Here is a 23,550-nt window from a genome sequence, read left to right on the forward strand (position 1 = left end):
CTTGTACTCCGCCCTCTGAGCCTCACCCACTTTGGTCTCTCTGGACCCCAGGTGTGTTTCCTCAGCTCAGGGAGACCTCTGGGCTCTGCTGTGGTGCTCTCTCCCGGAGCTGCAATCAGCTGGGGCAAGCACAGGACTCAACCCATTTGTTTTTCTTCTCTCCGAGCCTACTGCCCTGCAGTGCTTGATGTCTAGTGTCTTAAAACTGTTGTTTTATATATCTTATCAGTAATTCTTTCAAGTTTTTTCAAGTGAGAAGATAATTCCAGTTCCTGTTCTTCTATCTGAGGTCAAAGTAAATGTCAAAACCATTTCCAAGGCAAGATTTTTATTACAATGTTATATGATCACTTTTACGGAAAGGGAGTGAAGATGCCACTTCTGAAGAGGTACAGTTATGTTCTGAGGGGAGAAAAACAAACAAACATTCAACTCTTAGAGATCTGAGCTCAAATTCCAGGATTGCCAACCGGGCAAAGCACCAGCCTCTCTGATTCCCAGTTCTCCCATCGGTACAACAGCACCAATAATATCCACCTCACAGGCTGTGAGGTCTGAATGTGATGTAAGCAACTTGTTACATGTCAAAGGCACCTCAGACATTGTGGTTTCCTTCTTTTCCCCCTAAAAGTATGATAAGAAGCTATTTGTAAGGGACCTGCCTCTATTGATAAGAACGATCCCAAGCCTTTCCCTCTCAAATATCTTAAGATCCTCTCTGTTACAGGAAAACAATCATCTTAATGGGCTATTGAAAAAAACATACACAAAGGGTAACCTGCCCATGACTTTTACCCTGTGAAGACGAGTGGGAAGGAAGAGCCTGGGTCCTGCCCTGTCTACTTCTGGTTTGGATTTGGCAGTTTTTTAAGTGGGGAACAATCCAGAATTCCAGCTGTGTCAGGAAAAAGCAAACAAATGAAACAGATGACAAATCATTTCTCAAAGACCTGGAGCCAAACTGGCTTAGCTGCTGGAGTGGCAGTAGAAGCCAATTTCCCGGAGTATTTACAAAATCATTTGTAAGGATAATATCTTCCAGACTTTTATGGAGAAGGCTAAGGACAGACTTTCAGTCTGCAGATGCCACCGACTTAGCATGTATTCAACAGGCAGTTGCTGAGACTACCATCTCCCACCATAGCCCGCCCCAAACCCGATTTAGGCAGAAAGGTGGGGAATAAGCTGTGGTCTTTGCTCTTCAAATATATACCACAATCTAAAGAAGCAATGGGAGAGCATGCAGCTAATCAAAATCAACTGGAATGTGTTCTGTGGGGGGAAGGGGTACTAGCAAACTGCTTCAGGAAGACAGAGATAAAAGATCAGCAGAACCTTCGAAGAGGAGATGCTGAATATTTTAGTTTACATACAACATAGAGAAGGGAAGGAAAAGGGATCTTTCAAGTCAAGGGAGGGAGGCATACCCTGGGAAATGAATCTGAGGCCTGATCTACATAGGATTGGAATGTGTCAATTAGAAATGTTTTTAGCTGAAAGAATCCTTTACTAATACAGTCTTGAGCTATGGAGGTTTGTGTTGTCTAAACGCTCTGAGGTATGTGGTTACTGGCACTGACTCAGTGGCTCAAGAATATCATCTGGGAGGCAGGTTCCCTCCATTTTTCTGATCTGACATCTTTGACACGGTGGTTTTTCATCTTTGTATTTTTCACCTCATATTTGCAAGATTGTTGCCACAGATCCAGATCCCATTAACTGGTGTTCTGAACAAGAAATCAAGTTCTTTAATCAAGGAAGAAAAAATTTTCCAGGAGTTCCCCGGTTTTCCATTCCATCTTATTGGCCCAAAATGGGTCTTGTGACCATTGTCAGAGGGAAGGTTGGAAACATATCTGGACAAGAAGAAAGACGTGACATGAAAGGCCTAGAAAAAATATAATCCCTCCCCTGGGGCTCAGCAACTTGCTGCTTTAAACAAAATCAGTGCTTGATCAGCAAGGAAGAGGATTAAACAGCCAGTAGTTGGGCAATTAATAACTGACTGCATTCCCATTTTTGAACATTAATCCAAGTTACAGGAAGCGTTCTAGCGAGAGAAAAAAAAAAGATGCCAACGATTCAATTATCCCTCCAGTTTTTAGATTTATCTATCCTGCCCTCCTAGGATTGAAGAGAACCTGACTATATCCCTGAGAACCACAGGCTCTCAAAAACTGCAGGCTCAGACCTAGATGCGACTGAATTTCTGTAGTTTTGAAGAAATTTGCAGTTTTCAGGTTTGCAAGGACAGAGTTCACCTACATTACAAATTAAATTCAAAAGGATGATTAAAAACTGTATTCATATAAAACCTCTCAACACATTCAGTACATTTCTAACTTAGGGAGGAAATAACTGCTGTCTTTTCTTAAGCATCGTCAGGCCTTCCAACCATTCCTGCCACCAACACCGACTGCTCTGACAAAGCCAAACCCCTGAGTAGTCAATACCTCCACTGACCACTGGCCTCCAGGCAGGTTTCTATTTGTAACAAGGCTGCAGACACGGTCCCTGCTTTCTTAATGCCGGGGAGGATCCCTTTCCGCCCCCTTCACAGACTGTCTCTTCAGCACGCCACGTTTGATAGCATACACCTGTCACACATGTCACGGGGACACGGCTCCAAATACTCCTACTGTGAATGAATCCCTCGGGCTCACTTCTGAGGGAAGAGGAGAAGAGAAGCGACCTCTTTTTCTATAGACTCAACAACATTCCTGCAGGCTCTTCCCTGATCAAGTGTCAGCCAACATCGCCCCTCCAATTCTCCCTGAAGCAAACGAGAAAATACAGGGTGGGGCAAAAGTAGGTTTACAGTTGTGAGTACATGGAACACTGAGGTTATTCTTGTATTATTACTACTGTGGTATTATCTTCCATAGGAATAACTGGAAACCTACTTTTCCCCACCCTATAAGTACTTCTCTAACTGCAGAAATAAGTGGAAAAGATGTGGTGAAAAGCGCGGGCTTGGGAAGGTAAAGAAAGACACAGAGGGAAAGAGGGGAGACTTGAAAATGTGTTTATTGCATCTCCTCACCCATCCCTTTTGGCACCCCATCCCATAATGACCAACAACAGGATTACTTCGTGCTTTAAACCTTTTTAGACTGTTGGCGCCAATCCCTCTCTGCAGCCACAGGGTCCTCTTGTGGACCAAATAATCTGAAAAGAAAATACACTTAAGGGATTGATTGATGACTGAGAAGTTCAACAGGCATTGAGGAAATGGGGTTCAGAAATTGCCTGGTCCAAATTCAGGGCAGAGGAAAGTCATACTGCCGGGTGACCTCGGCCAACACAGGTCCACAGGCCCCCTGTGCAAGCCTGGACCTCCTCTCCCTGGAGATGCGGAGGCTGGCAGAGAACTACCTACTGCCCATAGCCTGGGGGTTTCTGACAAAACTAGAAACGAGGCTCTGGAGGGAGAGGTAGCGGTGGGCAACAGACTGAACAACAACAACAACAAAACAAACAGGCAAGCACAGTGGCTTGTGTGCTGGAAAAAGTACAAATTGCACCTGGCCTGATGCTGCTGCTGTGGACTGGATGGATAGATAGATAGATAGATAGATAGATAGTGTTATTACTGCGATTCTCAGGTTTGCAAGGATAGAGCCCAATATTTGATTTCACTTAGGGAAAATAATGTAGAAAGCAGTAAGAAATAGCAACGGAGTTCTTTCTGTCCCTTCCCTGTAACCACAGCAAGAGTCGGGTGATGCTATGGGGCTGCTGAGAAGAGACTGACTGTCCTGGATTTAAAGGGCCCGCATACAGATGAACACCCTTTTACGTCTGTATGCATAATCTGCAGTTATCCTCCATCCCTTCCTGCCTAAGAAATGCACAGTTACATCAAAAGTCTCTGAACGTGAAGATGTTTCCTTCAGAGCCCCCCACACACACCAGCTGTCACGGACAGGAGCGACAGAGCGCTCTCCTTCAGGACGCATAGCTGCAGGCTGTCCCAGCAGCCCACAGAAGAAAGGCATGAAGAAGCGGGATGAGGAGTGCGGAAGGGCAGCAAGTGGTCAGACATAAAGATTCCAAGGCCCGGAAAGAGGGGAGGAGCGAGCTGGGGCACAGGGGTGGAGGAGAGAGAGCTGCCACACCAGAGAGCAAGACAGCTATTAATGCTTTACCAGATATTAATGCTTTCCTCCAATAAAAGCCACTTCCTTCTCTCTCAGTGTGAAACAGCACACACTCCGATTCTCCACGCGGCAGCCCGAAGACACACGCCACACCATGGCCAACCTCCTGCCCCTCCGCTTCCAGAGGTCACCCGCCATCGTCAGTCACATTTCTCTGTCCTTACCCCTTTCACACTACAGAGCTATTACAGTCGCCTGAGAGCAGAGCTTGAAACAGAAACACAGCCTCCACCCGAGGTCCCCCTATGCTAGCTGAGGGAAGTACCACAGGGCCCCAGGATCCAAGCCCGGCCTTCTCATCTCAGGGTCACCTCAGTCCCTGACACCCCTTTCCTTGCTAATTCCACAAGAAGGATTTGCAAAGCTAGCTAAGGCATCAACAGCATCAACAGGACAAGGCTATGAAGAGGAAGGAACAGGGCTGAGGTAACTATACGAACAGGCTCCTGGCATCCACAATTAAGCTAACACTACTTACTTCTCGGTTTCTGCCCAGTCCTACAAAAAAAATTCATTTCGCCTGGCAGGTGTGGCTCAGTGGTTGAGCCAGGAGGTTCCAGTTTGATTCCCAGTCAAGGCACATGCCCGGGTTTCTGGTTCGATCCCCAGTAGGGGGCGTACAGGAAGCAGCCAATCAATGATTCTCTCTCATCATTGATGCTTCTATCACTCTCTCCCTCTCCCTTCCTCTATGAAGTTAATACATATGTATATAAACAATATTCATTTCTTATATTTTCATTGTTTGTTTTTTCTTGGTCACTCATTTTCAGTTAAAATTCTCTATCTGAAAATGAATATGAGGAGACAGTCAGCAGCAGTTCAAGGTGCTGGGGAGATAAAGTTCATCAGGTATCTGAGCAAGGTCACAGTTCAGGAATTGAACACTTTTGCCTTCATGGAACAAAACGCCATCCATGTAAGCATGATTTTGTTGCCCTGTCAAACTACTTTTTACTTATACAAATGGAAATAAATCACAGGGAGCGTTCAAGGACTCTGAACTTGGTGGCTTCTCGGGTTCAAAGGCAGCAAGAACACGGGGCACTGCTCCCTGGGGGCGCGCGCCCTCTGCCCTGCCTGGAGGACGCCACCACGGGAGGATGCCAGGTCAGCAAGCAATGAAGCTCCCCGAGGGTCAGGGGAACTGATTCTCATTAACTAAGCATTGGCAGAGGGCTCAGAAACTCGGGGATGTGGTAAAATACACGCAGAAGGAATTTTGTCAGCATTAACAACTAAATCAAATGTTAGCCTAGACACAATCCATAAGGAGACGATACTCAAGCTCAACAAGAAAACACTGCGTGACAAGAACCAATTTGGGTTTCATCACAAAAGACATGTTCATTCTAGAAAAAAGTAAATTGTAAAATCTGAGACCAAAGAATAAAATTTTAAATTAATAACAACCGACTAAACAACAAATGAAGGCAAAAAATAAACTTGGTATCAGCTGAGTGACAATATTTAGAGATCAAGAAAAAAATTATAGAAGTAAACATGGAATTTATAAAAAACATAACTGAACCAAAGGTTTTATTGCAGAAATGAGTAATAAAATGGACTTAAACTCTCTGATGAAAAACTGGTAGGAATCCAACAGATTTGAGACAATCTGTTATAAGTTCAGTTGGTACTTGGCTGGTACTAACTCTAGGATTTTATTAATATAGGAAATGGCAATGAAACAACCAGAATACCACTAATTACTCCAATGCACTGTTTTTCAATTGACATAAAGATGTAAGAAATGTAAGGGGGCATATTAATGTTTAATACAATCAGTTCTGGTGGGAAGTTACCATACGCAAAATTTCTTCAGTGTATAAATGGACTAAAAACATATTTTGGAATGGAGACATATATTTGACTTTATTTATGATGCCAAGTTGTCAGTCAATACCTGATTAGTTAGAGGTAGAGAGAGATTCATTTTGATTGTCATCAGGAACGCAAAAATACTTTCTTTGTGTTTGCTCAAACAACTCCACTTTGCAGTCAATCCCAAGCAAGTCAAACCCGCCTCTCTAGTCACCAGTGCAAATCAGTTAAGTAATCCTTCAAGCTGTACATCCACTATTGCATTCTGCTTCATGATGGTTATTTCATTTTACATTTTATATAAAATAGAAGATGACTGTCATGTGTAAAAAAAAAAGAAATAAAAAAGTAAATCATAGAAATGCACCTTTTAAACCAGTAAAATTTCACCAACCCCATCATATTTCAGTGGAATTTGTCTTCCAATATCATAGCCTTTTAATGTCAATAAAAACAACTTATGGATGAAAATGTCTTTTCTTTGAACCAGCGGGAAGATGTTATAAACAGTTTCTAAATGGAGAAAATGAGGTACCGGCAGCAGAGCTTTCTCACTGCTGTCATGCTCCATTTTACAAGTAAACCCAGTACTAATCACCATTTTGATTCCAGTGAATAAAAACTTAGAACTTAATTTATTAATCAATTTTGAAGGCTGAAACCAAAATGATCTTTTAAACAGTACTGCCTAAGAGACAAGTCAATTCTGAAAAGTTAACCACAATGCAAAATGTTGCCCAAATTAAAGAGTCGCTCTCTGTTGCCATGGCACCAGAGTCTGTCTTGTTGTTGGGTTTCAATTTTCCATAACAACCAAGGGTAGGATTACATGTAAACAGAAGTGTACAAGGCTTGATGAAATTGAATATGGAGGATTAAGCATTTTTAAAGTCTGGGTTATAATTCTTGTTGCAACACAAGTTCCACTGCATAATTAACTTACAATGGCTTAAAACTTTTTGGCAACAAAATTATATTTAAAAATATACCATCACCCCTATATTAACTGTAGACATCACAACCACTTAAGCCTCTGACTAACTTAGAAAAGTATAACTTTTCCCTGAAAAACCCTAAGAGTGATGGTTTTTCAATCACATCTGTCTTGAACTAACTCATAATCAGCAGTGACGGATTCTGTCACTTCTTATTTCTAATAGGAGTAAAAATGGTGACAATGGTTTTTTGAAGAGGCTAGAGAACCTGAATGCCATTAGTGACATAGTGAACTCTTGAACAACCACTGGATTTTTACACTTTTTAGTTGTAAAACATCCACTGTGTCAGTGAAAGAGCTGAGAGGAAACAAAACTGCCAAACCTGCCCAAACTATTTTTGTTTCATAGCATGTTGATCCCTTCTAAGTCGACAATGGCATACAGATTTAGCTATGAAAAATGCAGTCCTTATAAATGAAAGCAAACATAACAAACCTACAGGAGGTTTCAAAGTAACTTCATTTGCTTTTAAATATTCAAGTGTAATGCTTCTGCAAAAGATTAAACCATACATTTCAATTTTATCAGTTACGTCAATTTCCATTTGTACCTAACCTGCCATCAGCACATAGGTTGCCTGGGCTGCAAAACAGCCCGGCTGACCATGGAGAGAGATGAGGGCGCCCGTGGAAGAAGAGTGTGGATGCCACGGCATTTATCCAGACAGTAAGAGACCCGCCTCTGAATCCCTGAAGTAAGAATGGCCACTTAAATCGCTCTACACTAAAGCAGCATTGTCTGTGAAGAGTCACTTCATACCCATAACATTTCACTACTCAAGTTACCAATTCAAAAGTTCCAAAGACATACAGACCAAATTCATGTACCCATGAGCCTTGTATCCTAAAATATAGAAATATTCTCAGTTTTAGCCAAGAATTATACTGGAATGAACTAAAATCATCGTTTAAAGTAATTTTAAGTATATCTTATTTTTTACATAGATTATTTAATATTGCTTGTTGACATAATTTAATCAATTATATATCATAATGTCAACCACTACAGTGATCTAGAATCAGATTCTGGCTACAGAGGGAGCTTAATTATTAAGCAACACTTTCCTAAAAAGCTTCTGTATTTCTGATTGGTAAGAAAAACAAACAAAAAAAGAGCATCTCTCATTGAAATAACACTGAAATTCAAGCTCGGGCCCCCTTCTTTTTGTTCAACATAATTAACTCTTCAGGATAAAATAATGGAACGTTAAGACACATTATAAATTACAGCCATCTTCAAGAAAACTCGATGGGCAACTCTGGTGTTACAGTCGTGTATCTTGGATCCAACCTAGGGATAAAATCCTGAAAGTGTTTAGATGCACCAGTACCAAAAACATCAAGGACTTTTCGGTTCATGACAGCAAATCTGTAAAACAGAGGACACAGTAAAGAAGTATTTAATGAGTTTATAAAATGAGATGATTCACTCTACCTGACTTATGAGATGAAAAAAGAGAAAAGGCTGACATGGCAAAAGACTCACTGGCAGACTCTGATACTCTTCCTCAAGGTGCACTGTCCATATTTTCTTTAAGGAGATACTAATCCCCAGGCCGGAAACCCCAGATTACCATCATTCTTTCAAACCCTTTCTAATAGATAATGTCAAACAGAAAAATACATTCATGACCATTTTTCTGATGGATGAAATCACAAGAAACTAAAAAAACAACGAATGGGCTAACATTAACGAGGCAAAGATATTAAATGTAATTTCTCTCATAAGTGATTTTAATGTCTCACAACCAACAGAAAACACATCCAAATGAGCAAATATTTAATAATTAAAAGATAAACAGCACACAGGTTTTCAAAATTCTAATAGGCTCAACAGAGTTAAAGCACACCCTCATTTTATCCGTCACCTAACCTAAGAGAGACAAAGTTTTTAAAAGACACAGATTTAGCTGCTGTGCAGGAAGGACTGGGTCTCCCGGCCTGTCCACAGCACTTCCTTCTGGAGAAGACAGCAGTGAAATTCACTTCGTCATTAGCCAGCATCATTATTCTAAGCTAAAAGGAAGGCTTTAGCCAGACTGCCGGGCTCGTATCACAGGTCTGTCGTTTACTAGCTGTGTGACTCTGGAAAGCTATTAACATCTCTGTGCATCTCAGATATGTAAAATCGGGGTGTTTTTAGTACCTACGTCATAGTTATTTTAAGGATGAAACACACATGTATGGACATGGAAGTTGTATGTGTACATATGTGTGTATCTTAAAACCATATCTGGGACATAATAAGCACTATATAACTGTCTGCTATTATTACTACTAATAGTGGTAATATTAATAGCAGCAACAATTTACTGAGTATCTATTAAGTGCTAAGTGCTATTATCAACATCTCGATTTTCCTACAACCTTACAAAGTATGTATTATTGTTTCATGGTAGAAAGAAAAAAACTGAGGCTCATGAGGATAAACAACTTCCCCACCAGCGACACAGCTAAAGGTCTCAGAGCTGACAAACCTAGGCCTATCCGACTCCAACGCCCATGGTCTTTCTAGGAGGTCAAGCTTCCTCCCAAAGAATTAAATTAAGATAAGGAAATGCTAACAAAGACAAAAAAGAATAAGATAATAAAGATAAAGGACAGTATGGTTACAATATTAGGGAAAAGAATACCATTGTCTTTCCAAAATAGAAATCAGTTCATTGTTTAGGCATGATTTCTTATGAAGCTGTTTAATATTTTTAATAAAAAAAAAGAGATCAGACATTTTAAAAGTGAGACTTAAGTATGTTATGTAGCAACTAATTTGCAAATCAACATGATATTAATCTACAACACTTAAAATATCTAAAATAATATAGGGGAAAAGTAATCAAAATAACGTTCATTAAAAGAATGCCCCTTGTTATTCTTATTAAGCTGGTCATATTTTATTTATATCTAGATACCCTACTTTACGAATAAAAGAATATCCCTGCAAAGAGACCAAAAGATTCAAGATCTTTCTTATGAGAAAAAAAAAAAAATCTTACTTTGTTTCTATGACCAGTTAAAACATCTCAGTCACTTACCTGCCCTTGGTGAGCCTTAAAAGGAACTTCCAGTAAGATGGTCGCAGATTCTGAACTTCCATGACGGCCTAAGATGAGAGTATTCGGTATTAGACTTCCTTTAGTAAATGGCAAAGATTATCAGCAGTCTTAGGCAACAGAGTAGTTTACTGCTATTTTTATTGCTCATTGTGTTTTAAAAATGACAGTGATGACCATAATAAAAAAAAAAAGGTATTTATGTTTAAGTTGATAACTATCAAGAGTCTTTGTGAATATTGCTTGGGAAATAATCATTGAGTTAATTAAGTCTGTATTATCAGGAAGCATTTACTGAATACCCATTAGGTAGCTGGCACTTCACTAGTTATAAGTTTATTGTGCTGGCAGCAATACTTCGCAAAAGTGCAAATAAAAGCTGTCCCCAAAATTTTCCAACAGCCCTAAAACCATTAACATCAGTAATGATGATTACAGGATTTAAAGAGATTGAACAATGCCTCTATTAAGCAAAATTTTTACCCTTATCCTCACTGCCTAAATAATATTGTAGAAATGCAATTATTCTTACTTATGATTATATCTTTTTTCTAAAATAAGTATAATTAAATTGGGCCATTTTAGCCAAGGTACTAAAGTAATAATTCACCTATAAAAATTGCACTCTATTTAAACCTAAAAATTGTTGTGCTCCTAAACAGGAACTGGCCCATTAAGTTAATATGTTTAATGATTTGAAACTTGCAAGCTATCTTGCTAAAAAACAAAAAAAAAGCATAAAATGTAATAAATAAAAATGTTCCTAGGCCTTTATTTTCCCCCCATTGGTTCAATGCACATTAAAAAGAGAAATCATTCTATTTCTCATTTCAAAAAGCTGTACTTACTGCCTGGAAGCAAATTGCTGTAGAGATGGAATAGATGATAGTATCTGCATGGGGGAAATAGGGAACTTTGCCTGCTTCAATGCCTTTGAAATACATTGTCTGCAAAACAAGCATAATGCAAGACTTATAAAGAAAACAACTTTAAATAGCATTAACAATGTAGTTGAGCAATATGCTCCCTATCTAAGTCTTTTTCTGACTTTTCAAAATCCTAACAATTCTTTCGAGGCTCAAATCATCTTCCACAACAGCATTAAGTGTTAGCCTTTCCCCCCATGTCCGTTTTCGTACCCCAAACACCAGGTACCAATAATAATACTTTTCTGTAAAATTCAATGGAACTTTACTTCTACCTCTTTTATATCATTTACTCTTCAATGATTTTGCAAAATGCTCAGGTCCTCCACTCCCTGTTATATCTATTCATTCATGCATTAAATATTTAATGGTGTTCATTTAACTATATGCTGGACACTATGCTAGGAGCTAGGGTCTGAAAATGAAAAAAAATGGTTAGTGCATAACAGAAATTATTAATGCACTCTACTGAGGCTGTAAGATAGCTACACAGGTATATATAGATATCATATAGCATCATTAGATGTATGTCTGTGTATATAAATTAATAATAAATAAATATATTTTGGCTCCCCAGAGGAGAAAGCAACTAGTCTTCTAGGACCATGGAGAATTTCAGAAATGACTACATTTGAGTAGTGCTTCTCAAACCATCTGCATAAAAACAAACAAACCAAAAACTTTAAAATATGTCCAGTTGTTATGACTTGATACTTTTATAATATAACAAAAACAAATTACTAGAAAGACAAATTTAAAACACACAAAATTAATTACTCTGTCAAGTGTCTACAAAAGGGTCCAATTGCTGACTCTCAATGTCTCTACTTATCCTGTCATCACTGGAAACAGTTCATGGACTAGTACTAGTCTACAGCCCCAGTTTTAATAAGAGGCATAGGATCAACAACTAGATAAGAGAGAAAAAGCAGGGCTAACAAGCAGGTGCAAGTACACAATATATATGGGGAACAGCCAGTTAACTTATATGGAAAGAACATAGAATAATTCACGGAAACTGGTTTTCTAGAACATGGGAATAATAAAGTAAAACTAGTTTAAAAGAGAATGATGTTATAAAAGGATGGAGGGATGTTCAAGAAGATATGAGTGGTTCATAAAATAAATAACATAAGATAATTTTTTCCATGAAAAAAAGTGATTATAGCTGACTTTTAATTAGTATTCATTTTAATAAGCATTTTAATTTTCATTTAAATATGCAGCATTTTAATATACAATTAACTTCAATATGTAAATATGTGCAAAGAATTAAAATCCTAAGTAGATCGGTCTACTTAGGAAACAAGATAAACATTGACCATTATTTTAAAAGCAATATGACAATACATTTACAAGGTACAGACACATTACAGTGATGAAAATGAAATTCAGATGTGGTAAAATGGCATCATAGAAATGTTATATGAAACAGGTATCTTTTGATATATGGAATAATTGTGTCCCTAATTTCTTATGATAAAACACATCTATTGAACTAGATTCTAAGTTGAAGGAAGGGAACCATATCCTACATTTCTATATGTTTAACAGCACATAGCACAGCAATGGAAACATAATAGATACTCAATAAATAAATAAATAAATAGTCAGTTGCCTATACAACTGATTTTTATTTAATATTCAATATATAGCACTACAGCACTTTAATATAAAATTAACTCCAATCATAGGGAAACGATCACCTATTACACCATAGTAAGTAAATCCAACAAAGGACCTGGTAAGTTTAAATTGCTAATTTCCTATATTTGAAAGAGCTCTCAGAGGCACACTGTATATACCAGCTTCTTTGGCCAAGATCAAATATGGGCTGCTGACACGAGAACAAAGAGCAATACCATTGCTTGGCTTACAAAACCTCTAGCCACTTAGGTTAGCGGCTGTAAAACACACCTTTTACAAACTAGGTGTCAATAATGGATTCCCCCAGTGTCAAAGAACGTATTTTGCTAGCTAGGGGTTATTTTTCCTCTCTCATTCCCCTTTTTCTCTCCATTAGCAAGACTTGTCAACTCTACTTCCTAAACGTGATCTGTGTACTTCTCTCAATTTCTTCTGCTACTATCCTGACACCAACATCTCCTGTCTTATTTTCCCAGCTTCCAGTCTTGTCTCTAATCCATTTTCTATATAACAGCCAGAATGTTCTCCTTAAAAATGTGAATTAAATCATGTTATTTCCACACTTTAAACGCTCCAATGGCTTCCAATTGCACGGACTGCACTGAGAAAACATATCTCTCTCTCTCTCTCTCTCTCTCTCTCTCTCTCTCTCTCTCTCTCATAAAGCAAATGTGAAGTTCTCTAAATGTCATAAGGATAAAAATTTTCAGTGAAATAGAAATTTTAAAAATCAAACAAGTTAAATTTCAATATGCTCTTAGTTACTTTGTCCTTTTCTAAAAAGAAAGATGGGAGGTAGAATATGGAGGAAGGATTCTCTAGCTCTGTTTACTGGAAAGGCCAAGAAACAATGACTAGGCTGGGAGCAAAAAGTCTCTGGCACCCCACAGAAGTCTCTGAATGACATTTCCGACCAAAAGAAACTAGGGCTATTGGAGAAAAGACTGATTGATTCTATCAATCAGGAAATGTCCCAGATGAGCCCGGAATATCTAGTTTTACCACAAAGCATGAAAGCTATCACAGATACTGGTATTATGCCAAAAAGAAACAGAAGTCAACTTTAAGAGGTTCTCAGAGCCAAATAAGGGTCATCTGAGACCAATGACTACAATGAGTTGAAACAAATCAAATATGTTAAAATCCATGACTTCATATAACACTTGAAAATAAAAACTCATGGGTCAACATTGCAGGATGCTAGGGAATAAGTTATTCTGAACACTGGTAAATAAAGAGAAGTAATCAGGCATTTTATTATGGCTTTGTGAACAAACTATTTCAGGGTAACCAAACAGTTAAAAAGGGAAAGCTCTTTTTCAGAAAAATTCCCACTATTAAATACAGAAAAAACACACATTAATATCAGATTATGACCATTTTGCAACCCTCACTTAAATAATTCCTGGTCATTATCATTAATGGCTGGTACAATAATTAAGTACAGTCTAATGGGGAACCTTATGCTGGCTCTATCATCACTGAGTCCACTGATCAATCTTAGCACCACAACAAGGAAAAGCAGCAGACATTTTTGTGCTTCCTAATGTGAGGCAATAGGGATTTTCACAGTCACTATGAAGTATTCATGCAACACACGACTCTCCCCCTCAAAAAAAATTAAAACTTAATTTGCTTAAGCCTCTAGATCAAATAGTTTATAGGAAATACAGAGTTAAAGAAGCATGTTAACATGACCAGTGAGAATGCCGTCAGTAAAATGCCATAGGACTAACTGCCTACATCTTCAACAAATAAATGGCAAGGGTAAAAAAGAAGGGGTGGGTAACTATTATAAACTAAAAGAGACTTTGGATCCTGATTAAAACAAAGGTATTGCAAAACAACTTTTGTGAGACAATCAATGAAAATATAAGTTCTAATGGGATATCCTAATATAATATATCCAGGGTCCATAACATCCAAAACAATCGAAGGCTCGACCGACCGGAAGTCGCCACGGCAACCCAGCACTGACTGCTCCTGCTGAGGGCACCCAGACCCAGCACTGACTGCCAAAGGGGCTGCAGATCAGGCCCAAAGAGAGACCTGGAGAGAGAAGCAGGGTCTGATCCGTAGCCTTCATGGCAGCTGTTGATCAGTTCTTGTCTCTTTCGTTCCAGGCCTGGCCAGCAGCTGTGCCTCTCTTTCTCTTGGGCCTCCACTGGGGCTGCTGATCAGCCCCACCTCTCTGATCAGGTCCGTTGATAGGCCCGGAGATGCTGACTGGCATATAAACTGATCAATCAGAACCAAATCTGGGTGAAATGTGAGGAGCCAATGGCTGCCTAGGAGGCAGAGCTTTTGACACTGACTGGCATAGAAACGAACCAATCAGAACCTACTCTGGGTGAACTGTGAAGGCAGAACCTAAGGTGGGGGCTTAGGAGGGGTTTTAAGGGCAACAGCTGTTTGGTGTAAGGTGTAAGAAAGCGGTTCAATTTTTTAATGACCAGTTTGGCAGTATAGTGCATATGGCTGGCTATCAGTCCAAATATAGGGATTATGTATTTTTGTCTGCTAAGAGCATCTCCTCCTGATGAAAAAGGCTTTTCCCCCACCCCCATTTAAGTAACCCTATCCTATATAATCTATCAATACTACTAAAAGGGTAATATGCTAATAGGATCAGGCCTAAACCAGTGGTTGGGCATCCCCCAGGAGGTCCCCAATTGGAGAGGGTGCAGGCTGGGCTGAGGGAACCCTCCCCTCCCCCATGCACAAATTTCGTGCACTGGGCTACTAGTATGATAATATTAAAAAATTATTAGGTTTTTCTTAATGTAAAATAATGGTATTGTGGCTATATTTTGGTGATATTGTTTATTTATTTATTTTTAAGGAGTTCTTATCCATTGGCTTTATTCTTTCAGGAGTCTTTATCCTGAGTTGCTCATAGACAAAGTGACTCTGGGATTTGGTTTAAAATAAATCAGTACTTGCCCTAGCCAGTGTGGCTCAGTTGGCTGAGCATCATCCCATGTACTAAAAGATCACCGGTTTGATTCCCAGTGGGGGCACATGCCTGGGTTGTGGGCCCGATCCCCAGTAGGGGGTATGCAGGAGGCAGCTGATCAATGTGTCTCTTTCACATCTGTGTTTCTCCCTCTTTCTTCCTTCCTCTCTCTCTAAAAAAAAAATTAATAAAATATTATTAAAAATAAAAATGATAAATCAGTACTTGAGAGGTTGGGGTGGTATAGATGAAATGAGATTGGTCAAATGCTTTAATGTTGAAGCTGTGTAATGGGTGCATGAGGATTAATTACTATTCTTTCTCCATTTGTGTATATTTAAAAATAATACAAAGAAAGAAGAGTAAATAGAGCAACTGACTTTGTTTAAATACTTTTATAGGATTAGAATTCACTTTAAAAAATTAGGATATATATTTTTTGCTAAAGCAACTTAACAGCTATATATAATTTGGTACTATACATGGATAAAAATGTTTGCTTACCTCCACCAATTTCGAAGCTAAATACATGGAAATTGTTGTGCTTTTATAAAACATCATTGATACTCCTGCCAAAAATCCTGAAACAAATAAGGCAAAACTCATCAGACCTTGAAGTATCTGTTATTAAGTTATTTGGAAATTTAAATTGGCTTAAGTAGGAAAAAATTGATCTATAGCACTGCCTTGTTACATCAAAATCAAGGGCAGTAATATACTTAATAACATTAAAATGGGTGAGTTCTTATTACCATGTATTTTTAAATTAAGAAATTGACCTCAGAGTTAGCGACACACAGTTCTGATACATATATTATAAGAAACTTCACATTCTAAATTTAACTTTAAAACAGTGGTGATTTTGCCAAACATAATAATTTTCAAAAATAATTTTTAAAGGCTATTTGTATCATTTCTAATTGTAAGTGAAAATAATTACTCATCTGTTCTCCTAACAGCTCAAATTATTTTTAGTGCTATCATCACACTTCTTTCCATATTATTGTCTTCATTCTATAAATGGAAAACCAAGGTGGGAGGAGACCTGGAATTCTAATAGTAGGAAAATTACCAATAAATACCCCCAAAAATTGTCTACTCAACTTAAATAGTACATACAATGCAATTGTAGAAAACTTTCTTTAGTTTTTATAAAATTATTTACATGCCTAAAAAAATAATAAAAATCGTTAAAATATGTCACTTACCATTAGTAAAAACAGAATATTTTAAGATATCTAATTGCATTTAAAATAGTACCATAGTCACTTCTATAATATTTTAAGATTTCATGTTCTTTTGTGACACATTCCCTAGGATTTCTGGCCTGTAGGAGGGCAGATATATTGTGAACTCAAAACACCAGATGGCAAGACAGCCTTGATAGTTAAACTTCACAAATACAAAATGTTTAGACTAGTGCCTCAATAGGGATTGTATTATAGATAAAGGAGATACAAAGAGATCAGATAAATTTGGAAACTATTCCTGATTCAGTCCTACTACTGATCGATACAATAATGATTCTTTTTTAATCATTGCTTTACCAGCTATAATAGCATGCAGTTCATCATCCAGGTTTCTGACCCAGCGCAGGAAGCAACTAGTACCCTGTGTCAAAAAGAAAATACAGTGACTTCAGTTGTTTCATTTCTAGGAAAAAAAATGCATGTAGGTTCTACTTTGGTCTACATGCAGAATACTGGGGAAAAGTATCAATCCCACTCTAACAAGGAGAGAAAGCTGGATAAACTACAAATCTAGCAAGCCTGAATTCTATACCCAGAAATAATATTTTTCAGTTTGAAGGTGAAAAAGACTTTTCTCAGACAGACAGAAGCTGAAAAAATTCATCACCTGCAGACCTGCACTACCAGAAATGTTACCGAGGTAGTTCTGCATGCAGAAGGAATCTGATACCAGATAAAAAACTAGATCTGCAAAAAGAAATGAAGAGCTCCTGAAATGGTAAAATGAAGGCAAATGTTTAACTGCTGTAAAACTAAATTAACTGTCTAAAGCAGAGGTCAGAAGACTATGTATGGCTCACTAGCTAAATCTGCCCTGCCATTCGCTTTTATATGGTTCATGAGCTAAGATTGTCTTTTTACTTCTAAATGGATAAAAATAAATACAAAAATAATATATTGTGACATGTGAGAATTATATAAAATTCTAATTACAATGTGATAAAAGTTTTATTGGAATACTGCCATGCTCATTCATTTATGTATTGTCTTTGGCTGCTTTCATACAACAGACATTTGAGTAGTCGTGACAGAGACCATATAGTCCACAAAGCTTAAGATATTTATTATCTGGCCCTTTACAGAAAAAGTTTTCTGACTCCTTATACAAAACAAAAATAGTAACATTGTGTTGTGGGGTTTATAACATATGAAAAGATAAAAGTATAGCACACAAAAAATGGAAAGGAAAAATTAGAATTATGGTGTTGTAAGATTCTTACACTATAATGAAGTGGCATAATATTATATGAAAATATTTATTATAAATGTTAAGGAAAATACTAAATTTTAAAAAGAGGTATAAATAATAAGCGTACAGTACAGACAGAATACATAAAGCTATTAAAATTAAAATATATTTTTAAAAATCCAGGAGACAGAAAATAAAAAAAGAGAAAGAAGAACAAAATAAAATATGGAACAAATTCAAAACAACTGGCAAGAAGATAAATTCAAACTCAACCATAACAAATAAATACATTAAGTATAAACAGTCTAAACTCACCAGTTAAAAGATAGAGATTACAAATTGGATAAAAAAGAACCAATTATTTGCAGTCTAAAATAAACCAACCTTTAAAATGAAAACAGAAAATTTCAAATAAAAAGATAGAAACAATACACTACCAAATATAATCAAAAGCAAATTGGAGTAGTTATATTACTATCAGACAAAGTAGACTTCAGAACAGGGATTATCACCAGGGATAAAAAGGAACATTACAAAGTGGAGAAAGGGTCCCTTCACCAAGAAGACACAGAAGAAATAAGCTTGTTTGTTTTTTTCCTGATTACATTCTTATGAAGATTCTAAAGGCACTGATAATATTTTTTTAAATTACATACAGCTTTGGAACACACTGTAGGAATATTTTCTATTAAAAGGTTTTCTGACCCACTTGTATTTTCCTTAGTTTATATCATAAGTTTGTATTACCTAAGCAAATAAATAGTAACAGAAATAAAAAATATATATATGCTCTGAGATATGTTAGATAGTATAGAATAACCTACGTGAGAAAAAAGTGTTGGGTAGTACACCTGTAAGCACTTAAAAGTTTATATTAAGAATAAATACAAACACTAGAATTAGGAATGAAAAAGAAAGTGAGTATCCACCTTTTATAAGTAAATTTGTACATAACCATCTTACCAAAATAATGCCAGAATTCCATTTTTCCAGAAATAATTTTGAGTTTAACATGTGTTTGCAGGTGTATGCATACAGATCGACCTTAGTTATCATATTTATTTAGAATCTATATTTAGATTTAGAATCTAAATTTTAGCTGGTTAATAATGTGCCAGAAATAGTATTTACATATTAGTAATTCTCATTATACAAAAGGCCATTATTTAAAGTTGTAGAGTACTCTATCGTTAATATGTGTTTAGGAATGTGCTTATATATGTATGGATACATTTATAGGAACATGCAAAAAGGGGTGTAAGAGAGCGTAGTAGGAATAGTGAGTGGAAAAGAAAAATAAGTCATTGCCTGTATGTATGGGTTACAACAGAAAATCATACTGATTCTATTAAGTGTTGTCATCAGCTAGGAGGGTCTGAAATATGTTTAAATTAAAACCAGGCATTAAAAATAATTTAAAACAAATAGACCAAGCATATTAATGTCATTTTTTTATGTTAGAAATGTGAGAAAGTTTGTATTTTCTCAGCGTCTCCATTATTGGAAAAAAATAATGTGAGTCTGAAAATATTTAATGTTATGAATAAATGCAAGTATATATGTACTTCCAAGCATATTGAATAACATTTTAAAATAAAAAATTCCCCAACCTTAATTTCCAATATATTATATACATCTTTGAATACTACATAAAAGGAGCATTTTAAAAAATCATAGATGAGTTAAGGACACAGGGCACATACTAACAATAGTCATGTTATTTATTTCCCATTTTTCTTTTCTCTTCTGAAAGCCTTACCTTGTATATACTAACAAAAGAGCCCAGAAAAGCTCCAAGCTGAAAATTTTCTTTATTGTAGAAGAGAGAAAGCAGCCTTGATGGCTTTGTAAACAGATGCCTAAATGCAGAGGGAATTCGGAGGCAGCACTGGATCAAGTATCCCACGCTAAACATTCTGATGAAACCCTGGAGAAAATTGGGAGGAAATTCTGATTTACCACCAAGTTTTGAAGTCTGATAGATTTGAATTTCACTGTCTCAGAATAAAACAGGATTCCAAAAAAATCAACACAAGTATATTTAACAGCCATTTTCAAAATTAAATGTTAAAACCTCAATTTTAAAACAATTACCTTAAAAATAAGGGCAAAACCTGCAGTAAATATACTTTCTTTGATTTACAAAGAAAAAAGTTTCACAAGCACTTGGCCAACCTTGTCTATGCACCAAAATTGACATTTTGTTTAGAATAATCAGGATTTGTAATTCCTAAACCACGTCTAAATTTTAGAAACAAAAGCACTGAAATTTAAAAAGTTAACAAAACCAAATCCTTTTGGCAACTCCTTACTCATCAGTATGAGCAGCAATTCTTTTGACAGAAAGATAATTTTATTATTTATCTAGACCTTTGGTATCAACTTTTTAAATGATCAGGTTAAAAGACTTTCCCAGAAAAATAAGTAATTATATCTAGGTTTATATTTCTGCTCAAACATCTCTAGAGAATGGTAGCTTTGAGGTATACTCCACACAACCTATAAAGGCAAATCTGCTACTAATCCATATTTGCTTCCTACATTCCTTCATATTATTTGCAACTATTTCTGTAGTGCAAAAGGGAACAGAGAGAGGACTAGTGTTGGTCATTTTCATTTCGGTGTTTAGGAAATTGAAGTTTAGATGTCACTTAACACTGAGAGACTGAAAAATGCCAATTAGCACAAAACAAAAGTTATCAAAAAGAGTAGTATTTTATACATGATTCAACCAATACATTTTAATACTGGTCTCCCATTCTCCTCTTGCCCCAGTGAAATGGGGAAATGTCTACATTCTTAGCAGTGCTTGGCTGCTAAGTGCCAGAGGTCAGGTCTGTATCTTCCAGATAACAGCCTTCTTTTTTAGAGGGAAAAAAAATTACTATGAAGAAACATTCGTTAATATACTGGAAACTAATACCTGGTTAAAAAAATGGAAATTAAATTGTCCAATCAATTAGTATAAATTATTAAGCATTTGCTTAACTGAAACTGCCTAGTATTAGTTTGAAGCATGAAATGTTCACACTTCTATCTTTGATAACCTTATAATATTAATCTAAAGATTCAAGGATCACACTCATGTTCAGTCTTTTCACCCGGTTTTCAAAAGGCCATTCATTCCTCCATCCATTCACCCTTGTATGTATTCAGGAGATATTCACTGCTGCCTCTTATGTGCCAAGCATTACACTAGATGCAGCGAGAAAAGTGAAGAAGATACAAAGTCCTTGCCTTCAGTGAGGCTTTCATGCTCATTAGAGGAAGAGAAAATAAGGAAGCATATAAAACAAAAATAATTACAGATTGCAATAAGTATTCTAGGAAGTAGGGCACTAGGATTGACTAGTAAAGGAAGGCTACCGAGGATGTGACATTTAAGTAGGCACAAAAGAGGAGGAGCTAACATGAGAAAAACATTTCAGGTAGCTTAGACAGAAAGCACAAAGCCAAAAATGAGACGGGCAGGTATGAGAAAGCAGTCAAAAGTTAGTGTGAATGGAGTTTAGTGAGCTGAGAGGAATGTAATTCATTTGATTATTTACCCAGGGATATGATTTAACATGTGTGTAACTGCGTCCTTGGGATAATGAGGTGCACTGTCAAAATATTTTACTATATTTGTGTTGTAAATTCCTTACCCACAGGTCTCCAAATTTTATATTCATAGACAAAATAGTCCAACTTATACATAAATTACCAAGTTTACAGTAGTGGTACACATTAGAAAGAAAGACTACATTTTTTTTTCATTGCTTAGTAATTCTCATTAATTTTCTCATTTAATTTTTAATATTACCACCCTCTCCCCAAACTTTCTCAAGTACTTCTGATTTAATCAGATGCTTCTCTTAGTTTTCCTCCTGAGGTCTCCCCTTGAAACAGAGTGTCCAGTTGGAGGGAAGAATTACTCTGGGAATGGCAGAGGGGCAGACTCTGAGGCTGCCAGCAGTGATGTGTTTTGTTTTGTTTTGTTTTTCTTTCTTGGCATTTTAAAACTGCAGCAGGAAATCAGATTTGGAAATAGTGTGTCAAAAACCATTGCACAACTGAAAGAATACTCTATCGCTCTTACACCTGGTCATGTCTTTGGGAACTCCAGGGGTAAGGTATTGGCTTGGGCTAATGCCACTATCAGCAACTGGGCCACAGGCACGCACATTCAGAAGCACTAATGTGACACGGTCCCTCCCTTCTCGAGTGACCGTCAGGAGGCTGTCTTTGGGGATGCTGCACAACTCTGCTCTTATCAGCAACTGAGTGCGGATCAGATGTTGTGAGAAAGATCATAAACTTTTTAAGGCATCAGAATTGTTAGAGCACCATCCAAAACTGGAGAACTTGTAGCAGCAGGTGGTGCCATCTGTGCCAGACTAACTGTAAGGAAAATAACTTCCTTCCCAGAGTGAGTGGTGATGGGGGTGGGAGACAGCAGGCACGGGTGGGGGTGGGTAGGTAGGGAGAGTCACACTGGTACACTAATATATTAGGGAGCAAGGAATTTATGCCAGTGGGCACAGCTAACTCGCTTAATGCAGAGCAACTGTGGACATGCTCCAGTTACTCCACGCCTAAGAAAATGTAGCAGCTTTACAAGTCCAAAATCACACGCTACTGTACCAGACTATGCAGTGTGCGTGGGTGACTGCTGATCGGCCAGCACACAGCACAGTCCAGGGGCCTTGTCTTTTTTGTTGTTGTTGTTTCACCCTGTCTTCTAAATAAGCAAATTTTAAAATTATTTAACTAAAGATCTGGTAAGTGAATATTAAGCTAAATTGTTACTATATCTCACAAAATTCTTATTCTTCAAGTCACATGCAAAGAATGATAGGAATTATTGTCAACTTTTCAATTTGCTTTGAAATTATATTTTAATAAATAAGTCATTTCTATATTTAATTTAGAAATATAGAAATTGGAAGATACTTTTATATACTTACTTTAATGCAATAAGAGATGCAATTATCTTCATAGTGTTTGCAACATCTATGCCTTGGTCCATGCTTACATCTGAAATTAAAGCAAAACACTAATTATAATTAAAATTGTGTGTGTGTGTGTGTGTGTGTGTGTGTGTGTGTGTGTATGTGTGTGTGTGTGTGTGTAGATATGCTTAAACCTCTCTAACCAAAAAGGCAGAAATCATTACCTACTTGTTTCTAAAGGTGTGCATCTTTTGGTTTCTTAGGACGTACAGAAGCAAAGATAACAGATTCTTTTCCTTTGCTGCTCACCATTTGACACATTGTATAAAATACGTGACTATAGTCAAAACATTTTAATGTGGAACAGAAAAACCACAGTGGTAAATATCTGTGACTAAATATTAAAAATATGCATATATCTCTCTTTACTCTGCCAGATCTTTTGGAAGCTTTAAATCACTTGTAGAATATAATGGCCATAAATCATCCATGAAGTCAGCACTTCAGCAAAAATCGTAATGAGAATGTGTTCAAGTTACAGGAATTTATACTTAATTATATTGAGAGAAAACATCTGGAAAAGAAACATGATACAGTATTGGAATTCAAAATTCAGTTTT

The 23,550-nt window shown here is 37.0% G+C and overlaps 1 protein-coding gene across 3 annotated transcripts in view; it reads right to left on the reverse strand.

Annotated features, from left to right (window-relative positions):
• Nucleotides 1-317: 317 nt before the first annotated feature.
• TMEM135 (transmembrane protein 135) overlaps nucleotides 318-23,550 on the reverse strand; it is a 238,274-nt gene continuing 215,041 nt past the window's right edge. Inside the window, exons 9-16 of one of the 3 annotated variants that reach the window (XM_054724637.1) lie at nucleotides 22,946-23,015; nucleotides 19,759-19,926; nucleotides 17,108-17,171; nucleotides 16,065-16,141; nucleotides 10,880-10,978; nucleotides 10,014-10,081; nucleotides 8,210-8,350; nucleotides 318-895 (exon numbers count right to left, since the gene is read on the reverse strand). In XM_054724637.1, the coding sequence (XP_054580612.1) occupies nucleotides 8,218-8,350; nucleotides 10,014-10,081; nucleotides 10,880-10,978; nucleotides 16,065-16,141; nucleotides 17,108-17,171; nucleotides 19,759-19,926; nucleotides 22,946-23,015 (679 nt within the window). In that variant the 3' untranslated portion in view covers nucleotides 318-895; nucleotides 8,210-8,217. Of the gene's footprint in view, nucleotides 896-5,797; nucleotides 8,351-10,013; nucleotides 10,082-10,879; nucleotides 10,979-16,064; nucleotides 16,142-17,107; nucleotides 17,172-19,758; nucleotides 19,927-22,945; nucleotides 23,016-23,550 lie in introns of those variants that run through there. The other 2 variants (XM_054724636.1, XM_054724638.1) reach the window with 2 other exon arrangements.

The sequence above is a fragment of the Eptesicus fuscus genome, chromosome 13, assembly GCF_027574615.1.
Source record: "Eptesicus fuscus isolate TK198812 chromosome 13, DD_ASM_mEF_20220401, whole genome shotgun sequence".
NCBI classification, from domain to species: domain Eukaryota; kingdom Metazoa; phylum Chordata; class Mammalia; order Chiroptera; family Vespertilionidae; genus Eptesicus; species Eptesicus fuscus.